Raw genomic sequence first — 23,902 nt, 5'->3', positions numbered from 1 at the left:
ATATATATATATATATATATATATATATATATATATCACCCTTCACACACAAACACACACAAAAAAATGCAAAAATACACGTATGTGGTGTTTACTAATTTTGAATAGTAAACGTATGTATTTGTCAATTATGTTTGTAAAACGTACTAAAATGTAACTTTTCTCTACTTTAAAAAGGTTTTCAATTTTTTATAAGATTCTTTAAAAAGTATTTATACGGTATTTATAAGATTTTTTATATGTACAAGTTTTTGTATCCTTTTATAGGATTACACACGTATTTTAGTATATTTCAAATATTTAGAAGTATTTTGGATAATTTTTTTTTAAATAGACATTTTTGAAAAGTGGTATGGGAAAAGAGCCATTTTTGAAAGATTTCTCATATATTACATCACATGATTAATCTTATTCTTATACAATGTCACAGTTTTTTTTTTTGTTGTTGGCAAAAATATAAAGATTAGCTCAAGAGAGTCAATATCACAGTTATATTTCAAAGATAAGGTAAAGAAAGTCATTCAAAAAGGAAACAATATATAAATTAGCAATATTCCTTGAAAACTATTTAAGTCATTTAAAACAAATATCCTATAAATTTATTCAAATTTTCTGTTTTAAGAGTTCTTTGAAATTTTTTTAATGATCAACTAAAAACCATCGTCATTGCAATGAAATATCAAATCAATTAAATATAAATATATGAGGAAATAAATTTAGATAATTCTTAGAGAACAGATAATTTGAATACTATTTGTTGCTCATTACAGATTTTAATTTTTCTTTATCACAAAAACAAAAAAAAAGTAACTATACATTTTATATCTCTTAACTTTCTCACTGTCTTTTTAGGGCATTTGCAAAAATATTGTATCTATACTCTTTTGGGAAAATACCCTCTCTTGTATATATCACTATAAAGTTCATTATGTATTTCCTTTAACTATATTCATACATTTTTTCAGATGTAGTATTGTTATAGGCAAAAGATATTGTCTTCAAACAATAATTTTAGAAGCTTATAGTAGATGAATTTTATTAGTGTTAAAACGCCCCAACTAAATACAAACAAAACAAAAAAAAATTGAATAACAAAATAACCAAATCAATATGTAAAGCACTAAACATACGCAACATGAGGGTCAATTTCTAGTCTCTCTAGTATATATGCGTTTGTAAAGAAATATAAAATGATTATTCAACTATAAAATTGCGTCGTTTACTTGTTGCTCTTTCCAAATTTTCTGTTATTTATCATTGGCGTTTTATATTTGGAAGTAAACACTGTAAATTTGTTTAAATTAATAAAGTTGAAGGTAGCTTATGAACCAAGATTGTCCCTTCTAATGACTATAATTCAGGAGTTAAACAATTGTTAGACTTATTGTTCATATTGTGAGCTTTAAGTCCCAAATCGTTAACCTAATCACAGACTCACAAGTCACAACAATCTTTGGTATCACAAGAAACCCTTTGTTTACTTTTACCCTTGTGGATCTAATCAACGTCATCATCATATATATCACATCCTAGAGATATCTGTCAAGTAAAAAGCTTGGAAATCCATTTCTGTTGGTATAGTTTTGATATAGATATAAAAGCTATATATATTAACTATATATCCATTTCCGTTGATAGCTATATTTCCCATTACCTACAAACTCAAGAGCTGCACTTTATTGTTTAACTAGATGAATATTTCACAGGATAATTAGTCATATTAATTAACGTACAATTCTGTATTTATATATATATATATAAATAAAGAATTATCAAAAGAATTATCAAAAATAATATATATATATAAAGTATAGTTTACTGACTCCTGGTGTTGCCACGTCATCACCTCTCTCAGTTAAATTAGGCCATTTTCTTGAAGCCCAATTTTAGGAGACAACTCAGTAAGCAATTCCTATTTCATTCTTTAATTTGAACTTCTAAGCCCATTTCGAGTCCATCTCTATTATATGTTCAATCTGCTCATGGAAGAAAACCCTTTTCCTGGTAGCTCGACTCCGCTGTCATTAATGTGCGACCTCAACCGTCCCCCCATCTTGATTCCATTCTGTCACCTCACACGTCCCTCATCTTCTTCATTGTTTCTTTACTCGCTTATCCTTCAAACCGTTTCTCTATCTCCATCGGATCGTTTTCCTCTACAACCGTTACTCAAGTTCTTTCAATGCTCTGTCATTCAATTGAAGCCGCACTAATTTTTCTTCAATGCGTGCAAGGTCAAGTCCTATATAATGCCTTCTCCTCCAACTTCATGCCTCTCACAATTTCCTTTCTCTCTAAATTTTTTATTTACTAACACGGATTCCACTGTTGTTTCATTCGCAAATCTCAAAGCTGGCCGCCTACACCAGCAGATCGTTGGCCAGTGGCCTGTCCGCAACGTCCAAAAAAGAAGCCAACTAATGGGAGTAGATTTCCTGCTAATAGATCAAAGGTTGTATCAATCTCAACTACATTTTTCAATTACTCGATTATAATCTCTTTATCTAATTTGACTTTCTTTTTTTCAGAGTTGTGTCATCCAAGGATCCACCAATGTCACTCATCTTTCAAAACACGAAAAGTCGCTGTCTGATGGGGCAATATATATTATGTCGGATTTTGAAGTCACCAGAAGCAACACCCGTTTTAAACTAACCGATTCCCCTTTCTCCATACGTTTCATAGAAACCACTGCTTTTCATCAGGTCGACGAGTTTTTCGGGAAATTTTTCCGGAAGAGTTTTACAGGTTCCTTAAGTATCAGCAGTTGGTTTCTCTTGCCAATACCGATACAGATCTTCCAGGCGAGCCGAGGTTTTAACTCTTTCAATATTGCCCGTCTCCTATATTGTGTTCATCTCTTAAAAGTAAAACTTCCATTATTAAGCGCTCATGACTTCGTTTAATTTAGAAAAAGAAATAGACAACTTTTATATATGATGTACAAGGCGTCCGTGTTCTACTTTTCTATATTATGTTGATTAACAATGTTGTTATTTTATTATATTCATTAATTTATAGCCTAATGATTATTTCCTTACGTTTCATTTGCATAGCTCAAACCTGGCTGTTTAGAGCAACATGTAGTGGGTAGATTGCTCCATTTTTGGCCTGCCCATAATGCTAAAAAGCCGGCCAACTCATGGGTGTTGACTTCATTCTCTCATTAACGAAAAGGTATTCTCCTGCTCCTCATGTTTGACTCTCAATCACCTATTCCTCCTATTTTAATAGTACTGTGTGTTGTAGACTACTATGATGCAGGGGTCGATTAACGTTCTCCACCTTCCAAATTTTGAGAGATCTTTGATCGATGGAGGCCATGGGGAAATCTACATTATATCTGGTCTTGAAGTCACAAGAGGCAACCCACATTTTAAACTCACTGATTTCTATATCTATATAAACAATTACTCTCTCTTGGAAACACAAATTCCAAACTCTCGGGTACGTCTTCTTATTGGAACTTCGAGTATATTGAACAGTTCCGATATTTGTATACTTTCAAAAACTAACCTTCTCTTCACATGGGCCAAGTTTGTTCAACACATGTGTATCATAATAGAGTCACACAAACGTTGGAGAGGATGTTAGTCATTATACATTTTGAAAGGTTTGAGTTCTTAGCAAACCACGTCAGTGTAGAGTTGTTTAATTAAACATACACTCTCCCTCCCCCATGACTTACCCATATTACATCACCACATGTTTCAATACTACTGCTGCAATGAGAAGTAGTGGTGAAAATTTTGAGTTAGCGCATTTGACGAACAAACACGCGACCACGCTTGAGGTTATTTATAGCGAGAAAGATGGAGGGAGTTGTATAATTTACCCACCAATATCAACCCCAAGATATTCAGAGAATCGGAGGTCATATTCTACCTATTCTTGATTATGTGTAGTCAATACTATGTGCATGGTCTACTCAAATATTATGATCTGTCAACCTTGCAACACACTTACCATGCATATTCTACCTATTCTTGATTATGTGTAGTCAATACTATGTGCATGGTCTTCTCAAATATTATGATCTGTCAACCTTGCATGCTCTTCTCATGCTCCTCATGTTTGACTCTCAATCACCTATTCCTCCTATTTTAATAGTACTGTGTGTTGTAGACTACTATGATGCAGGGGTCGATTAACGTTCTCCACCTTCCAAATTTTGAGAGATCTTTGATCGATGGAGGCCATGGGGAAATCTACATTATATCTGGTCTTGAAGTCACAAGAAGCAACCCACATTTTAAACTCACTGATTTCTATATCTCTATAAACAATTACTCTCTCTTGGAAACACAAATTCCAAACTCTCGGGTACGTCTTCTTATTGGAACTTCTAATATATTGAACAGTTCCGATATTTTTATACTTTCAAAAACTAACCTTCTCTTCACATGGGCCAAGTTTGTTCAACACATGTGTATCATAATGGAGTCACACAAACGTTGGAGAGGATGTTAGTCATTATACATCTTGAAAGGTTTGAGTTCTTAGCAAACCACGTCAGTGTAGAGTTGTTTAATTAAACATACACTCTCCCTCCCCCATGACTTACCCATATTACATCACCACATGTTTCAATACTACTGCTGCAGTGAGAAGCAGCGGTGAAAAAGTTCGAGTTAGCGCATTTGACGAACAAACACGCGACCACGCTTGAGGTTATTTATAGCGAGAAAGATGGAGGGAGTTGTATAATTTACCCACCAATATCAACCCCAAGATATTCAGAGAATCGGAGGTCATATTCTACCTATTCTTGATTATGTGTAGTCAATACTATGTGCATGGTCTACTCAAATATTATGATCTGTCAACACACTTACCAATCATTTCTCTCCCGGTGAACTTTAACTTAATGCTACATCAGGGACTAAATTTTGATGGGGAGTTTGTGACAACAAGGGCCTTTGTAGAAATGTAATAACCGGCTCTCTTTTTAATCCATTTAATTTTCATATTCCTAAAATCTTTGTCTACACGTACCCAAAATTGGACTATCAAACAGGCTAAAGGTCTCAACTCTATATAACCATTGAAAGTCTTTGTATTTGTCTAAGTCTTTACAATCAAGATTACAATGTATTTAAAGACATGTTAATTACAAAACAAGTTCGATCTTCCTGAAAAGAGGAGAAGATTTCTGAACTGTTATTTGACCAAGTTTGAAGATCGAATATTCCATATTTGGTCAACCATATGATGGTATACAGAAGATTGAACATGTATCCATTGATGAACGAACCCACATGTGCATTTTCCAAATTCTATAACTAAGATCCACTTTATTATTACGCTCATGCTCTTATTACAACCACCCACGCATTCATAACACTGAAACGTGTATGTTATTGTGTAAGATAACCTTCCAGCTGCAGTCTTCGGCATTGCGAAACATTTCACAAAGTAAGGATTCCTGAAAAATATAAAACCCTGTTAGAATAGATACGTCGTTATCCATATCTTCACTTATGTATATCTCTTGCGTATATCTCCTCTATGGTAGTTAGGATACTATTGTACATCATATATATATTGTTCTATCAATAACATCACCTCCTCACGGAGATTACATAGTATCTTACATGGTATCAGATTTGCGACCAAAAACTTGCTAACTTTCTTAGGTTTTTGCGCCGCTTATCGATCCTGCTCTCCGCTCTCTTTTCATTCTTCTTCTTCTTTAATCTCTCTTGTTCTCCTCCTTCTTCACCTTCTTTTCCTCTTGTCTCTATCCTCATGGCTACCAAGTCTCATTCAAAGAATGTCAAGCCTTTCGGCATTTTCCAGATCCGTGCCTACGTCTCGATTGTCCTCGACATGGACAAGCTCAACTACGACACTTGGAGAGAGCTCTTTGAGACTCACTGTCTCACTTTTGGCATCCTCGGTCACCTTGATGGAACCTCAGCCCCGACGTCATCTGATCGTGTTTCGTGGACAGAACACGATGGTCTTGTCAAGATGTGGATATACGGCACCATCTTCGAATCTATTCTTGACACAGTCCTCAAAACCAAGTGTATTGCACGTGATCTTTGGCTGGCCATTGAAAACCTCTTTCGTGACAACAAAGAGGCTCGGGCATTGCAACTTGACAACGAGTTGAGAAATCTCTCAGTTGGTGATCTCACCATTCATGAGTACTGCAAGAAGCTTAAGTCACTCTCTGATCTCCTTGCTAATGTGGACTCGCCGGTGTCTAAGAAAAATCTTGTTATGCATATGCTTAATGGGCTTACTAACAAGTTTGATTCCATCATCAACGTCATCAAGCACAAGACCCCCTTTCCCTCCTTCTCCATTGCTCGTTCCATGCTGATTATGGAGGAAGAACGCCTCAAGAAGACGATCCGCCCAACTCCCGCCTCTGTTCCTGACGTGCTTGTCACGTCTTCTGATCCGCCTCAACGGAACACCAATAGCCGTGGCGGTCGAGGCAGAGGACGCGGTGAACGCTACAACAACAACAACCACAACCGTGGTGGCCGCTACAACAACAATAACACAAACTCCTGGAACAATACACCGCCTCCACCATCGTCCTGGCCGTACGGCAACACTTATTCATTTCCCTATGGCTACCCACCGCACCTTCCTCCTCATCCAAGTTACTACCATGGACTGTCCTATGTGGCACATCCGCAACAACAACAAACTCACCATCATCGTTCTGACAGTCTCCTCGGACCACCTTCCCGCAACCATTGTGAAATGCATCTTGCTCAGTCGGTGTCTCCTACCCTCTCCGGTGAACAGATCCCGACTGCACTCGCTCACGCTTTCAACACCATGAGTTTGCAGGACCCATATGATCCTGCATGGGTCATGGACTCTGGTGCAACCACCCACGTTACACAACAACAAGGTACTCTCCGTCCTATCTTTAATTTGGGTTCTCTTCTTCTGATCAAGGTTGCTAATGGTTCTCTTGCACCAGTCACTACGATGGGTAATGGGAGTATTCCCTCTTCTTCTCGTCCTCTCTCTTTAAACAATGTTCTTGTTTGTACTTCTATGATCAAAAACTTAATTTCTGTTCGCCGATTCGTTACGGATAACAATTGCACCGTTGAATTTGACCCTTTTGGCTTCTCTGTTAAGGATCTTCCAACTCAAACTCCGCTGCTCCAGTGTAACAGTCCTGGTCCTCTGTATTCAGTGACATTACCTGACTGTCATGCTTTGCCTCTTGCTCTCTCGACTGGCGCTGTTTGGCACAACCGTTTGGGTCACTTGAATAACAATTCTCTCTGTCGTTTAGCATCATCGTCTCCTTCCATCTCTAATAATACCGGCAATCTCTCTACTTTGTGTCATGCTTGTCAACTTGGCAAACATACACGATTGCCATTTGTTTCTTCTATCTCTATTGTTTCTTCTCCGTTTGACATTGTTCACTCTGATTTATGGACATCTCCCATTTTTGAGTCCTAGTGGAATAAAATATTATTTTCTCTTTCTTGATCACTTTTCACAATTTGTTTGGGTATATCCGTTAAAACGAAAGAGTGATGTGTTTAGCAGATATCTTCACTTCACAGCGTATGTCAAGACTCAATTCAGCCGCTCTGTCAAGGCTCTTCAATGCGACAATGGCGGCGAATTCACCAATTGAGCCATGCTGGACTACTTGGCCGCTGAAGGTACCGTCCTCCGTCTATCCTGTCCCCACACCTCTCAGCAAAACGGCAAGGCAGAATGGATGATACGCACCATCAACAACATACTCCGTCCGTTACTAGTCCACGCATCATTACCATCACAGTTCTGGGTCGAGGCTCTTCATACGGCTGTATATCTGCTAAACATTGTCCCGTCTTCTTCCATTAACAATGAGATTCCATACTCTCGCTTGTTCCACAAACCAGTCTCTTACTCACATCTTCGAGTCTTCGGCTGTCTCTGTTTTCCTAATCTTCTTCCTGTCACGACCAACAAACTCGCTCCTCGCTCTACACCTTGTGTCTTCCTTGGGTATCCATATGATCACCGTGGCTATCGATGTCTTGATCTTCACACTCGCAAAATAATTTTCTCTCGACATGTCACGTTTGACGAAAATGTTTTCCCATACTCTGCCATACAACAAACAGTTCCTAAGCCAACCACAACATCAACTCCCTCACCACTTCCTCCAATTCCAAGGCCCCTCGTTTTTCCATCTCCTCACCCAAATTTACCACCAAACAACCCGGTTACTCCTCCGTTGCCACCTCTGCAGCCAAATGTGCAGCCAAATAACCAATCCCCTTCACATCCCATGGTCACTCGAGGCAAAGCGGGTATCACTAAGCCCATACATCGGCTGAACCTTAATGTTTCGATGATCTCTCCTCTCCCATTTTCCCATGTACAGGCTGCTAGAGATCCAAATTGGAACCCGGCCATGACCTTGGAGTATAGGGCTCAGATTAAGGCTAGGACGTGGGACCTTGTTCCACGACCAGTCGCTACTAACATTGTTCGTTGTTTATGGCTTTTCAGACACAAGTATGATGCGAATGGCAATCTGACTCGCTACAAAGCTCGTCTCGTTGCAAATGGTCGGTCTCAATAGGTTGGTGTGGACTGTGATGAAACCTTCAGCCCCGTGGTCAAGCCCGCAACGATTCGTGTTGTCCTTAGCGTTTCCGTCTCCAAGAACTGGCCCCTGCATCAACTAGACGTAAAGAATGCTTTTCTTAATGGCGACCTTGAAGAGAATGTGTACATGCATCAACCGCCTGGTTTCGTTGATCAAACAAAGCCGAACCATGTTTGCTTGTTACGCAAGTCTCTCTACGGACTCAAGCAGGCTCCGCGTGCCTGGTACCACCGGTTCTCTACATATGCTAAGAAGATTTGTTTCACGCAAAGAAAATGTGATCAGTCACTCTTCGTCTACTCTCACAATAATGAATTGGCTTATCTCTTGCTATATGTTGATGACATTATTCTTAAGGCTTCCTCCACTCGTCTCCTTCACTCCATAATCACTTCTCTCAGCCATGAATTTGAGATGACAGATCTTGGGCAGCTTCACTTCTTTCTTGGGATTGCCGTTACACGAAATAGCTCCGGCTTGTTCTTGCATCAACGGCAATATGCGACTGAGATACTCGCTCGTGCCTCCATGTCCAACTGCACCTCCTGTCTAACTCCTGTCGATACTAATCCTAAGCTACCTACGGATGCTGGTCCTCCAGTTTCTGACCCCACCTTATATCGTAGCCTCGCGGGTGCTCTCCAGTACCTCACTTTCACTCGGCCTGACATCGCTTATGCCGTTCAACAAGTGTGTCTCCACATGCACGATCCTCGCAAAGCATATTTCAATGCCTTGAAGCGCATCTTACGGTACCTCAAGGGCACCCTGACTCATGGCCTCCAACTATATCGCTCCTCTGTTAATCGTCTTGTTGCATACTCTGACACCGATTGGGCTGACTGCTCTGACACTCGCCGGTCCACATCCGGTTACTGTGTGTTTCTTGGCGACAACTTGATATCATGGTCGGCTAAACGCCAACAAACTGCTTCCCGGTCTAGTGCGGAGGCCGAATATCGCGGTGTCGCCAATGTTGTTGTCGAGACGTCTTGGCTACGCAACCTTCTCCTTGAGCTCCATCAACGCACCAAACATATTGAAATTGACATTCACTTCGTTAGGGAACATGTTGCTCTTGGACAGGTTCGTGTTCTTCATGTCCCATCTGCCTATCAATATGCCGATATCTTCACAAAGGGGTTACCGTCACCGTTGTTCCTCGACTTTCGCTCCAGTCTGAGTGTCCGTCTTCCTCCCGCTCTGACTGCGGGGGAGTGTTAGAATAGATACGTCGTTATCCATATCTTCACTTTTGTATATCTCGCGTATATCTCCTCTATGGTAGTTAGGATACGATTGTACATCCTATATATGTTGTTCTATCAATAACATCACCTGCTCATGGAGATTACGTAGTATCTTACAAACCCGACCTGAAAGAAAGAGTGAGTGGTGAAGGAAGCAAGAAGCGGGAAACGAAATGCATAAAAGTAAAAGACAAAACAAAATTCAAGAGAAGTAAACTCTAATATGCTCATCTTAATATGTTAAAGCTTGTGTCAAGTTTCACATCAGTGATCTTCAAATATGTTTAAATAATCACATGTTGCAGATGGAAAACAAAACCAACCATGGCTAAGCGAGAAATACTTCACTGAATCTTTCTATCATGCCCACCTCTCTCAGGAATCACTTGCCAAACAAACAAAACAAACATAAGAAAATAAAATTTAATAACGTAAACAACAAAACACAAATAAATAAGTTAGAAATTCTATTCATTAATTTAACAACACACAATTCACATCCAATCGCAACAGACTCTGGAGACCAAACGAAACAAAATTAAAACAAAAATCGGCAATACAATTCTCAAATTAATTCTGAAATGAAACCGAAAAAACAAAATCAATAAACGCCAGATTTGAAGACCAACAAACACTTAACTTGAACAAAATCAGCAGAGAAGAGCCAATTAACCCGTACGGATGCGAAGCGCAGAGAAGTAAATTATTCATCACTGAAAGGGCTGAATGAAGAAGGATTAGCAGGATTAATGAAATACTTTCAAGTTTCAAAACTCTAACAATACTGTAGATCGGGAAAATTACTTCTCCGCTACCCATTCACACGACCTCATATTTTGAAAGGGAAGAAAGTCATTCCCACATCAAGGACAAACCAATAACAACCTAACGGCCCAACAGAATTCTAAGTATTAAAGAAATTAAGGCCCAATGTCTAACAGAAAAAGAACCAAACTAAAATTACAGAATTGTAAGTAAGTGAACTGGCAAAACATTTGACATCAAAAACCACAAACACATTACTCCAAAAACAAAAGTATTTTGAAAAAAACAACTACCACAGGTTAATTATTTTCTTTAAAAAAACAAAAAACATTACCTACAACAACATCTAAAAAAACTACAAAAATATGGAACGAGAAAATGAGAAATTAAATTAATAAACCAAAACGAAAGACTAAACCGATAAAAAAAATAACTATACAAAACTTAACTTCAAATTCTATATTTTATGAATACAAAAAAAGATCATCATGATTTTAATAAATTTTAGATTTCTAAAATAGAAAACAAAATACAAACTTGAGAAAAAAAAATACCCATAAAAAACAGTAAAAGAACAAAGAACGATATACGAACACCATAACCACACGGAAAGACAGGAAAAACATACAAAATATCAAACTAACAAAACAACGAAAATAAAAACAACCTCATGAAACTTCTGCGTGTAACGCGGGTCAACTGCTAGTGATAGATAAAAGGAAAAAGATAAATTAATTAAGTAATAACATCTTATCAATCCAACAACAATATCACAAACAAATTAAACATGCCAAAAGGCAACAACTTAAACATTGTTTTATCTAAGGCCCTTGCTTTAGAAATTTATTGTAATAAGATAACGACCAACAAAAAATACGAAAAAGTACGATTCTCCTAATTAGAGGATCAAACAGAGAATACTCTTCTCACTTATTTCAAGTTAAAAAAAAACAAAACCAAAATACCAAAGAGTTTAGATTTGGAAAGTGGTCACTTAACCAAACTCACACTGACCATGCATCATTCGCAGTTAAGCATTGCTTTGACCCTTTGAACGGTGGAGCTAATCAAGATATGGACCGTGGTGGCAGAATCTTCCAGGTTGAGATTCGTAGATTGACTTGAACCAGAGACAAGAATTTGGAAAGCCACGGTGAGGAGTGTCATCCGTTCACTGTCAAGCTCACCCACAGAAGGACGGCTGTCACGGGAGATGATGAAACCGGACGGGAGGACGGGAATGGTGGAAGGATCAACTTGGCCTGAAATGGCTGAGTATGCTGTGTTTAGATCCACTGGAGCGTAGACAAACATACCTCCTAATGCATCTATGAAGCCATCTTGTAGTATCATCAACTCACTATTTTCCCCTCCACTTGACGGCTACATAATGTATAAGAATAATCATAGTTAATGCAAGGCCTAGAAATAATGAAAATTAACATCTCTATATGAATTCTAGTTATAATGAATTAAAAGAAAAATGTCAATTTATAATTTTATATCCTGTAAAAATCATAAGGTTTATAGTAGGAGTAATATACCTTGAGAAAAGTCACGTTGTTCTTTTGGTTGGATCCGGTGACAAAACGAGCAGCCTCAGTCGCTGGATTCCCATGGCAGAGAACGTCCCACTTTTTAAAATTCAAATAATATTAGATTTCTTGTTAATGACCCAACAAGGAAAAAAAAATCATGTGGAAGATAACGACGTATAACAAAAAAAAAACTGATTAAACCGTTTACCTGGTGACGAACCTCCAGGTTGCTAAGGAAATCGTACACTCTGAGAGGAGTAAGAGGGAGATATAAAGATGAACTGGCGCAGACAATGAGACCGGTCGGTTGACCGGCCTCTATGTTTGTCCGCACAGAAATCCTAACTCCGCTGTTATTAGTATCACACTGTTGCGAGAAATCATGTTTGTCAGACATTTTCATTATCCATGCAAAGTTCTTCAACATTCTTTCTCCCAAATTCATTACACTCCTTCTGCCTTCTATTGTTTTCACTACTACAATAAGAAATGAAACCCTTTTTTTAATAAACAGTAAAAACTAACTAGCACTTGTGGTCAATATTGGATCGGCACATATAAAACTGTTGGAATATAAACAATGTCCCACATTTGAAGATTAGAAAATAAGTTTCTAATATATAAGCCAAGACCCACTCTAATTAGTATGAGACCTTTTGGGAAGGAGCCCAATAAGAAATTCGTGCGGGCTTTGCCAGCTAGGCCCAAAGCGGACAATATCATACTAATAGAAGTATTGGTTTGGGCTTGGAAAGTTACTTATTTGTTGTACGAATAATCAACTAAGTATATAAAAAAAATGCTGATCAATCCTGTTTATGTCAGTGGCTGGGAAGTCAGACATGGAGTAGATATATATACATAGCAACTAAGTATATATACATAGCAATAGTGTAAGTACCTCCGGCGTGGTCAGTGGATGGGAAGTCAGACATGGAGTAGAGAGACAGCCTCTCACACATCCTCTCAAGAGTAACAGTCCAACGTCGAGCTCCGTAGCCAAAACCACTGTATAAGAGATCTTTGTAAAGCCTATGTGGCCGCACATTATCATTCACTTCCACATGCTCTATCCACGTCACCTGCCCATATTCTTTGTTATTTTTTGGGTTTAATAAAGGTAAATTAAAAAAACAAAATCGAGAGAAAAATAATTGAAAAAGTAATTAGAAAAAAATAATTTAAAATTAAAACATAAGAGTTTATGTGTTGTAAACGATTTAAAATGTATCAAAGAGGAAAGAGAGACCTTAGAGCCACCATGGGGCAAGGCTTGTATGAGAACACCGGAGGGACGTTTAGTGCAAAGCGGAGCCGTAAAATCCAACTCAACGTTTGGGAGATGACAGGAAACGTCAGCTATCATCCAGAGATCTTCTTCTACTTGCTGGCAACTTCTTAGGATTATAAACTGTCTAGGTGGCACTAAGGGCGACAATATGTGTTCTTGCTCGTATATCTATTTTTATTTATCATCCAGTTTCACCAAATGTTGATGTAGTAAGTCTAGACGTTAAAACAAAAATTTAATTATTTTAAGATTCGTACCACTTTTGAGAATGTTTGTCTTCCATGGTCGATGGAATCCAACACGTGAAGCGTTTTAGCTTCGTTCACAATTGTTGGGAAAAGCCTCGCCCATTTCTCCTGCAATATATTTATTGTGATTAAAAACGTAAGAAGACTTTAGTTTTTTTCATGAAAAATGTAAGAAGAAACTTGATAATTCATTTGATGATGTTAGCTTCGAATAAAATGGCATAAGTACGCACTGTATCAAAGAACATGTCGACCAAGTTTGTTGCATCCATTTGAACCACCACCACTTCCTTAGAAGACTCAGGACGAACACTTGTGCTCTTAAAATGGTTAATCTTAGTAGATATTTTCTCATAGTTCCCTGGATCAATGACGAGCCTACCATCAATAGACGATTTAATCCACACTGATTCTTCCATTTTACTGAGACTCATAACCTCTGCCACCGCTTTTGCCGCCATTTCAAACATTACAGTTTTCTCCGGTTGAGATAGCGCTTGCAAATGCTGCAACAGAACCGAATTTTGCGGCTTAGGTTGTGGGGTGACGTTGATGTTTTCACGAGTATATGGTCCTCTTAACAAGCTTGATTGTGTGGGGAGATGGTTGTAAGAGGTTCCATATGAAGCAGGACGATTATTGAAGGTTGATGGGCCATGGAGATAGGGTAAGGCATCAACGCTACGTATTGAGTGACCTCTGTGCTGGCTTACGTAGCTTGAGAGTCTTTCACGCTGATATTAAGTTATTAACAAAAATATTAGTGATTTTATTTTTTTCGAGCCAATATTTTGTTAAAAATAATCTCGTATAGTCACTGTAAAATAAACATTTCATATTGGAAGTCAATGAAATGTTTAATTTCTAAAATTTATGTCAAAGTTGTATGACAAATAATTTAGTTACTTAAAAAAATCAATAAAAGAAAGAAAAAAAAAATGTTTGCTTAAAAATGTTAACATCCAGAATATTCAATTTAATGTATATATTTTACATAATTAATTCATTAGTATTTTTTAATTATATAAGTTATGAGAAATCAAAAATAATTTTAATACTTGATTTGATATTATATGATGCAATAAGAAGATTACATGTTTTCTAAACTATTTTGTGCAAGAAAATGTACCAAGTATAATTTGAAAAACGAAGAAAAGTAATAGTGAAAAACGAAGAAAAGTAATAGATCATATTCTCTTTCATATAAGCCCATAATCATATTCAAAAGTTCGAATTATATATGTATATACATAATTCGACTATTAATTCGATATAAAAAAAATCATCACTAGAAAATTAAGTTAATTAGCATTAGAAATTAAAGTTCTATATGAGCTGGCCAAAACTAATACTATACATACTTCGACAATTTTTTCAAAAAAAAAAATCACCAGTAAAAAAAAGTTAAAAGTTCTATTTAGCGTCATACTATATATGAGCTGGTTAAAATGAATACTAGTCAAAATAAATTTGTATTTTCCTATATAATAAAATGGGATGAGCTGGTTAAAATGAATACTAGTCAAAATAAATTTGTATTTTCCTATATAATAAAATGGGAGTACATAACTTTTTTTTTGTAGACTATATAATTTTTATAAGTTGGTTACAAAATAGGTTATACATTAAATATAGGTTGGTTACAAAAAAAATGTTATATATTAATTGGTCAATCCGTGGACTATGAATACACTTAAGAATATCCCAAAATAAAATGAATACTAGTCAAAATAAATTTATATCCCCCTATATAATAAAACGGAAGTACACAACCTTTTTTGTAGACTATATAATTTTTATAAGTTGATTACAAAATCGGTTATACATTAAATATAGGTTGGTTACCAAAAAAAAAGTTATATATTAATTGGTCAATCCGTGGACTATATGAATACACTTAAGAATATTCCAAAGAATATTATTAATCTTAATGTGCTACTATTAGGCATAAAAATATATTCTTAAGCATAAAAAGTAATACAATTTTGGTAATTTATCACACTTAATCGTGATTTTCGAGATCTATTGTGCAACTGAAAATAAATCTTACCTATGCAAAGGACATATTAAAAAACTTTCACCAAACATGTTCAAAAATTAAAATAAAAACAAACAACAAACATAATCATTTCTCATACATAAAATTACAAAATTAACAATATAAAAATTACAAAATAGGTATTTTTTTTAAGTCATTATATTTAACATATGATTTTATTGCATAATGTTTTATCCAAAAAACTTTTAAAAATAATCATATAAATTATATTTTATTCTAAAATTATAATATAAATAAAAGGAATTTCAATCCGTACTTTAGCACGGATCCTAATTTAGTTGGATAAGTATTTGCATTAACACGTACCTCTATTTCAAGAAAAGCATTCTCTGCACGCAAATTTTGGAGATAAAGTAATTGCTCTTTTCTCCCAGGATGGCGACCACCACATGGAGGGCAAACCACAGTCTTCAGGGCCTCTTCCATTGCTTCGTTTTCACATTTCATTTTCAGGTTATCTATTCTAAGCTCTGCGTTCTCTGCTTTTTCATTTTGAATCTACAAAACATAAATCAATCTCATGTGGTATATAAACATCTCAACAACAACATAATAACAATGACAAAGTTAATCGCCATTAATAGGTTTAATTAAATTAAATCACTTTGTATTATATATACGAAACTATATAGTACAAAACAAAACATGCATCGGTGAGACGAATACCTTAACCTGGGTTCTTTTGTTTTGAAACCAAAACTTGATTTGTTTAGGCTTCAAATTCAGCTCTTCCGCCAACCGACGTCTCTGCAAATCGTCTGGATGCGGACATTCATTAAAGTACCTTAAATCAATCAAAAGTATATATTAATTAAACCATTAATGTATGACTCAAGAGGCCAGGTAAAATAATACTCCTTTTGTCTCACATAGATTGATATTTTAGAAAATGTTTTTTTTGTCTTTAAAAGATTGATGTTTTAAATACTTTTAATACTAAAAATGTGAAAAAGTGGAGAAAATGTCAGCAAAATAAATCATCAGATAGATATATGAGTGGCTATAAATAAAAACAAATAAATTATTAGAAAAAGTAAAGAATAAATCAATTATATTTTTTCTCTGTATGTGTGACAAATACTACACATCAATTTATCAGAGAGACACATGGAGTAATAAATATTAATTAATTAAATTAAATTAAGATCTTACTCTTCCAGCCTATGGATTTGATGATTGGAGTGGTGTTGGTGATTGCTCCTCTCCTGATTGTCGTTGGTTTCCATAGAAGTAGTTCCCCGTTCATCGATCGAAGTGTCATCACGGCTAGAAACCATTTTTTTGTTACCCACTAAAAGCTAGAAGAATACCAAGAGATATGAATAAACTAGAAGATATGAACAACTTAAAAGTTAAAAGTTGTTTATATATAAATCTAATGGGAAAATGTTTTAGGAAAATAATGTATATAAGATTCTTGTTTTGGTCATCATTTTGAATATTTATTTTCTTGCCTTGAAATTTAATTAATAAATGAAACTAATAGGGAAAGCTTCAAAATAAAACAATTCAAAACAAAACCATTTATGGACAAAAATCTTACTATAGATTTTCAACTTTCTGGGGATCTTATTTCAAAAGGTAATATATGAATTATATTTACTATTAAATATCAGTAAAGGGAAAATTGTTTTATATTATATTTTAGATTTATGACTATCGATGTTTATAAATAGCAATCGTACGAAATACATGGTTATAAATCCAAAATATGATAAACATTTTATATCAAAAATATAGTAAGAATAATAATCAAAGATACTACATTTCAACATTTTTTTATTCTGTTGAATAACGAAAATTTTGTAAATTACTTGATAAGTCATTGCCTAAATTAATCACGTGTCACTTTCTCAATTAGCGCTGGACATATTATCCGGATCTGAATACGAAATACATGGTTATAAATCCAAAATATGATGAACATTTTATATCAAAAATATAGTAAGAATAATAATCAAAGATACTACATTTGAATATTTGTTGATTCTGTTGAATAACGAAAATTTTGTAAATTAGTTGATAAGTCATCGCCTAAATTAATCAGGGCACTTCCTCAATTAGTCTTGGGCATATTTGAAACGATCCGACCCGTTTTTTTATTAATAAATAATAAATATAAATATAATATAAACTACAACTAGTGGTTCTATACCCACTAACCACCTATCCACAACCACAACCAACAGCGGAAATAACAATACCAATAAATATCCAATAATAAAATAACCAATAATAATCCATAACAACAATCTAATAATCAGTCATCACGAAACATGAAACCGGCAACCTAGCCATGTTTCTAATAACCCAACTCTAGCAACCTAGCAACGCCAGACAACATCCAATCGAGACCCTAGAACATCCTCCTCTTCATCGTCTTGATTCCACGATCACACTTTGCCTTTACCTGCACCACAAACACATATTGAGATGCATGAGTATTTGATAAACACTCAGTGAGGCAATCCTCCCATCTACTGTGCTATACACACAAGCAACAGTGATACCAATGTTCCAAACAATCAACAAACAAGACATACAAACCAGGAAATCAATAATCATCTCGCTAGAAGAGAGGTGTCGACCGACACCGGCCAAGTGTCGACCGACACTGGCCTTGGTATCGACCGACACTATCCCACAGTGTCAATCGATGCCTAATTTGCTGGTGTCGACCGACACCATATGATGTCGATCAACGCTCCCTCTGCAACCGCGATCCGCTCGAAGCCGAGAGTCGAATCTCGCTCCCAACCTCCTCCAAATCGCCCAATACTCAAAACCCAAGACAAATACGTCCATAGGAACCTGTAGCAACCAATCCCAACAAGAAAAACACACAAAACAACAACAAGCAAGCAAGAACAAGGAATCAAAGGCTTAGATTAGCCATGGTCTTGCACTCACCTCTTTGCAGGAAGATTCTGACCAACAGCAACGAATCCAACCCTCCTAACAAGCTTCTATCTCCTCCTTAGCCTTAAATCTCTCAAGAACAGCCAAGAATCTCACCAATCTCACCAAAAATCTCAAGAACTCTTTTTTTCCTCTTTTTCTCTCAAAAGCGTTAAACGGCGACAAGAGAACTTCCCAAGACCCTTCTGGTCGACAAAACACTGAAATATCTCGGTTTAGTGGTTTTCCTAAACCAAACCAGTCCAAATCGATAGTTGAATCGAACTGGTCGAACCAGACAACATTGGTGTCGATCGACACCCATCCCAAAAATTCATATTTTGGTTCGCGGATGTTACAATATTATCCAGATCCAAAACCCGAACCTGATCCGAAGTAGGTGGTTCGGTTCGGGTAGTGTGTAAAACCCGATCAGGTTTAGGTACCCCGAACTTGAAGTTAGACCCAAACTAATCCAAATTAAATGTAAAAAAGCATTTTAGGGGATTCAAACCCAATACCTCGAACATTTAAGAGTGCATCTTAAACCACTTTGCCATCTTATTTTTTTTTGTCTCTAACATAAAACATTAAATATTTATAGAGAATTTGTTAAAAATATCTTTTTTGGGATACCCCTTTTTAAAAATACCCTATTTTTTAACATTTTCATTTTTACCCTCTTTTACATAATTTCAATGTGTTAAATTAATTTTTAGATTTTTTTTTAGGTTTGGGTTCTCATTTTACATTTAGGATATAGTTTTGAGGTGTTAGGGTTTAGTATTAGGAGTTTAGAATTTAGAATTTAGTGATTTTATTCATAGAAAAGGGGTATTTTTGAAAATGACCAACATGAAAAGGTATTTTTAAAAAGTGACATAGGAAAACGGGTATTTTTGAAAATTCCTCATATTTATATATATATACATGTGTTATAAAATACTATAAAAAGAAAAAAAATTTGCTTTTTTTGTCATGGTTTGATTGAGTTCGGATATACCCGAATTACCCGAACCCGAACGGGTAAAATCCGAACCCGACCCAATATTATAAAAAACCCGAACAGGTTCTATATGTCTAAACCCGAAAACCCGAACTCGATCGGGTTCTGGGACCCGAATGCCCACAGCTATCCTCAATATTCCTCAGAAATTAAATGTCAAGATTATATATGTTTGTAATAGTCTACCATATAAAAATTTCTTTTGAAATAGTTAGTAAAAGCAAGATGATCCTTCAGTAATGGTGGACATAGCCTAATTGGAGAGGACTGAAAAGATAATAATGATAAGTGAAACAACCCTACCCTTTTTTATAATAATAATATTGGATAACCAAACAATTCTAATAATCAAATAAAATCCAACAGTGTAATAATCCAATAACCAATCAAGCAAATAACAATTCCAACATCCTACAATGTCCTATGAACTCAATCTAGCAACATAACAATAGCTAGACCACAATCAATTAAGCCTCTAGAACATCCTCCTCCTCATTGCCTCGATTCCACGATCACACTTTGCCTTTACCTGCACCACAAACACAAATTGAGGTGCATGAGTGTTTTATAAACACTCAGTAAGGCAATCCTCCCATCTGTTGGGCTATACACACATGCAATAGAGACAACTCTAACCATCAACCAACATTCAATAACCAAACAACAAACCAGACATCTGCATCGACCGACACCAACCATGCATCGACCAACACCAATTGTGGTTGCATCGACCGACACACGCTTGCATCGACCAACGCAAGATTAACTTGCATCGACTGACACACACACTGCATCGACCGACGCATGCTCGACATAGCACTCAAACCCTAATCGCATCGACCGACGCCTCCACATGGCATCAACTGATGCTCCTAGGTCAAACGCGCCATCCTCGCATTTGCATCGACCGACACACAAAGTGCATCGACCGATGCACATGCCAAGCATCTTTTTCCCTGAAGCTCCTCGCCGGATCTCCGTTCCTACAACCATCAAACTCGATCCCAAGCCAAAAGAAAGCCTCACAAAGTCTCAATCAACGTTCTAACAAGCCATACAACACATATACAAACAGATCAGAGAGATCTCCAGCTTAGATAAGCCATGGTCATGCACTTACCTTAGCCAAAGAAGAATCTGACTCTAAAACAGGAAGAGAACGCTCCTAGGAAGCTCCTATAACGATCCCAGCTACAGATCTCTACAGAAACAACAAGAAATCTCCCAAAACTCCCAAGAACACTCAAAAACAGCAAGAACTTCTTTTTTCTCTTCCTTTCCTCTCCAAAAGTGGCCCACCCCAGTCACAAAACAACAAACCCCTTTTAAACTCATTTCCAGGGTTTTCCTAACCCCAAATTGCAACGGTTAACTTAAACTCGTCCGCTTAAAACCGACCATGCATCGAACGACACACCCTGTGTATCGGCCGATGCACCTCTCAAACCGGAATTCCGGTTTGCGAATATTACAATAAGAAATTTTTTTCCATATTTTTCTTCTCATCTTTGTTTGCTTCTCTTGATCATCTCATCATATTATTAATATATATATATATATATATATATATATATATATTTACAAATATGATTTATAGTTACTCAAATTACTCAATTAAGCCGTCGGATGTTGAAGAGGAAAATCCAACCTAATTGAGAAGCAAATTAATTAGTCGCATTACCCGCATAGTATGACTTTGGTTTTAGGTCGGTTTTTGTCGACGTTGAATAACATTATAAAAAGGATGATGATGTGTTATTTTTATTTTTATAAGGTTTCTCACAAAATTGTTGACCAAAATAACATTTTTGTATATTAATACTAGTATGAAATTTCTAAAATTTAATATCACTTAATTTTCTATATAAAAAAATTAACTTAGCAAAGGCCAAAATAATCAAATATCTTTTTCTAAACAAAAAAAAAACATTCAATTATCCTTCTAAATTATTCATCAGTAAGAAAATAGTACGTTTTTCCGTCAAAAAGATAACTGGTTCATTATTATTTTGAACAAACTGGTTCATAATATTAAGATAACTCCTAGAAAAAACTATATGTATTATGACTATTTTAAGATTTCTTATAAAAAATTATGTCTGTAACCAATAGATATATCGACAACAAACAAAGTCTTCACATATTATATTTTGATATGTATGGAAATATATAATTTTCACGTATGGATTGAATAATAATTATGATCAAAATAAAGCCAAAAATTATTTACTAATATGTTTAACTAAAATTTAGTAGTATATGTTTTGTGATATCCTGCCTACGAAAAAATCGTGATATGTTATTTTACAACATGAATTTTAAAGATTTGACCAAGAATCAATAGCTCAACTGATAAAAAATTTTAGGAAAAGTCTAGAGGTTGTCGATTTGAGACCGTATTACATGTTCTAGTCTTCGACTTGAGGGAATATATGGGTTTCGGTCTATAACCTCTTAATTAATCAAAAAAGATGTATGAGATGTGAGCAACCAGAATCCACGGCCTTACGAAATATTGGTCACTATATGGTTGCCCTTGACAGATGGTCCGCATTATAGAACATGCAAATGGTTTAAGATGAGGTTATGTCTCAAGTCTTTTCAGTATGCGGATACTTAATTAGTTTTTAATTTCTTTGGTTTATATTAATTTCAAATATATGAAGTAAACATACTAGATGATTTATTGCTAGAATCATTCTTCATTGGTCTCGATTATAGGAGAAACTGTGAAACTTATATCAAAATTAAATATGTAATAATTTTAGTTATTTATAGATCCATCTGAAACAACAAAACAAAAAAAGGCTGCATATAGCAATCCCCTTTACTATACGCGTTCAATTAAAATCATTATGTACTTTCAGAATCTGCTCTATTAGTATTTACTATATACCAGCTATAAACTTCATAATTTCGCATAAACTATAAAATTTCTCCCAATTAACCATATTCAATTAATTATCTTTAAAATCATAAAATAGCGATTAGAGTAAAACTTAAGTTTGATAAGTTATCCAAAATCCAATTTTAAACGAAATAGTAAAACCGATTTTAAAATTTAAAAATAAATCCAACAGAGAGATGAAAATGATTACCACTAATAAATATAGGGGCATTCTCAAAAATACCATTTTTCCATGTTCCTTTTTTAAAATACCCCTCCAAACCATTTTTAAAACTACTCATCTTTACGTACAAAATGACCAAATTACCATTTCTTTGAATGACAACAAAAATGTACAGTCACCAAAATAAAAAAAAATTCCCGCAAAAAAATAAAATATTCCCGCCAAATTTTTAAAATTTATACCTTATAAAAACATTGTAAACGCTTTTAAAACCTTTGTAAAAGTGTTTACAAGGTGTTTAAAAACCTTGTAAACCTTTTAAAAACCTTGTAAAAGCGTTTACAAGGTGCTTAAAACCCTTTTAAAACTTTTAAAAACTTTTTTAAAAATCTTCTAAAAAATATTTTTTGAAAACTTTTTAAAAACCTTTTCAAAAATATTTTTTTGAAAATCTTTTAAAAACCTTGTAAAAACGTTTACAAGGTGTTTAAAAAAATCTTTTAAAAACCTTTTAAAACTCTTTTAAAAGCGTTTACAAGATGTTTATAAGGTTTCTACCTTATAAAACCTTTGAAAAACCTTGTAAAATTTTTTTGGCGGGAAAAATTGTTGACAAAAAAAAATTTTGGGGGGAATTTTTTTTTCGAAATTTTTTTGGCGGGAAAATATTTCGGAAATTTTTTTGGCGGGAAAATTTATTTTTCTTTTTATTAAATAAAATGTTTTTCAGTTAAGGGTAAAATAGTCATTAAAAATTAAAAAAGGATAAAAATAAAAATAGCCAAAAAAATGGGGTATTTTTGAAAAGGGACATATCAAAGAAGTTATTTTTAACAAATTCTCATAAATGTATGTAGTAGATTGGAGCGATTTGTTAAACATGAAAATATGAATAGGCAAGATTTAAAGAGATGTTTTAAGCCACCTTAAAAATCTATAATAGTATTTTTGTAGCAGTTTTTGCTCAAAAATCAGTTTTTGAAAGTTTTTACATTTAATGCTATTTAATGCTTATATTCATATCCAAAAAAGTTAATATCCTTATAACCAAACAAAATTAAAATATTTTAAATATCCATATATATAATATTTTATAAATAATATAGATATTTAGAAGATTTATTTCATATTAAGAATTATTCTTCTATCATCTTTTTTATTTTAACATTTAAATGTAGTG

At 35.1% G+C, this 23,902-nt stretch overlaps 3 protein-coding genes across 3 annotated transcripts; 2 read left to right on the top strand and 1 right to left on the bottom strand.

Annotated features, from left to right (window-relative positions):
- LOC104743790 lies at positions 5,749-7,446 on the top strand. Its single transcript, XM_010464836.1, has one exon. The coding sequence runs from the start codon at positions 5,749-5,751 to the stop codon at positions 7,444-7,446; it is 1,698 nt and encodes a 565-aa protein (XP_010463138.1).
- Positions 8,723-9,820, top strand: LOC109128708 (uncharacterized mitochondrial protein AtMg00810-like). Its single transcript, XM_019235554.1, has one exon. The coding sequence runs from the start codon at positions 8,723-8,725 to the stop codon at positions 9,818-9,820; it is 1,098 nt and encodes a 365-aa protein (XP_019091099.1).
- On the bottom strand, positions 11,446-16,551 carry LOC104742017 (homeobox-leucine zipper protein HDG10-like; the record flags this gene model as incomplete). Its single annotated transcript, XM_019235553.1, has 9 exons — positions 11,446-11,994; positions 12,156-12,245; positions 12,358-12,626; positions 13,051-13,231; positions 13,399-13,608; positions 13,698-13,796; positions 13,922-14,422; positions 16,054-16,245; positions 16,414-16,551. Coding segments are annotated over 9 exons (2,043 nt in total), but the record flags the coding sequence as incomplete, so codon positions are not given.

The sequence above is a fragment of the Camelina sativa genome, chromosome 14, assembly GCF_000633955.1.
Source record: "Camelina sativa cultivar DH55 chromosome 14, Cs, whole genome shotgun sequence".
NCBI lineage: Eukaryota > Viridiplantae > Streptophyta > Magnoliopsida > Brassicales > Brassicaceae > Camelina > Camelina sativa.
The sequence above is the reverse complement of the archived record's forward strand: the minus strand, read 5'-3'. Positions and strand labels throughout refer to the sequence as shown.

Bases quoted from the DNA above. Each gene is read 5' to 3' on its own strand.
- LOC104743790 (XM_010464836.1), top strand. From the start codon at position 5,749: ATGGCTACCAAGTCTCATTCAAAGAATGTCAAGCCTTTCGGCATTTTC.
- LOC109128708 (XM_019235554.1), top strand. From the start codon at position 8,723: ATGCATCAACCGCCTGGTTTCGTTGATCAAACAAAGCCGAACCATGTT.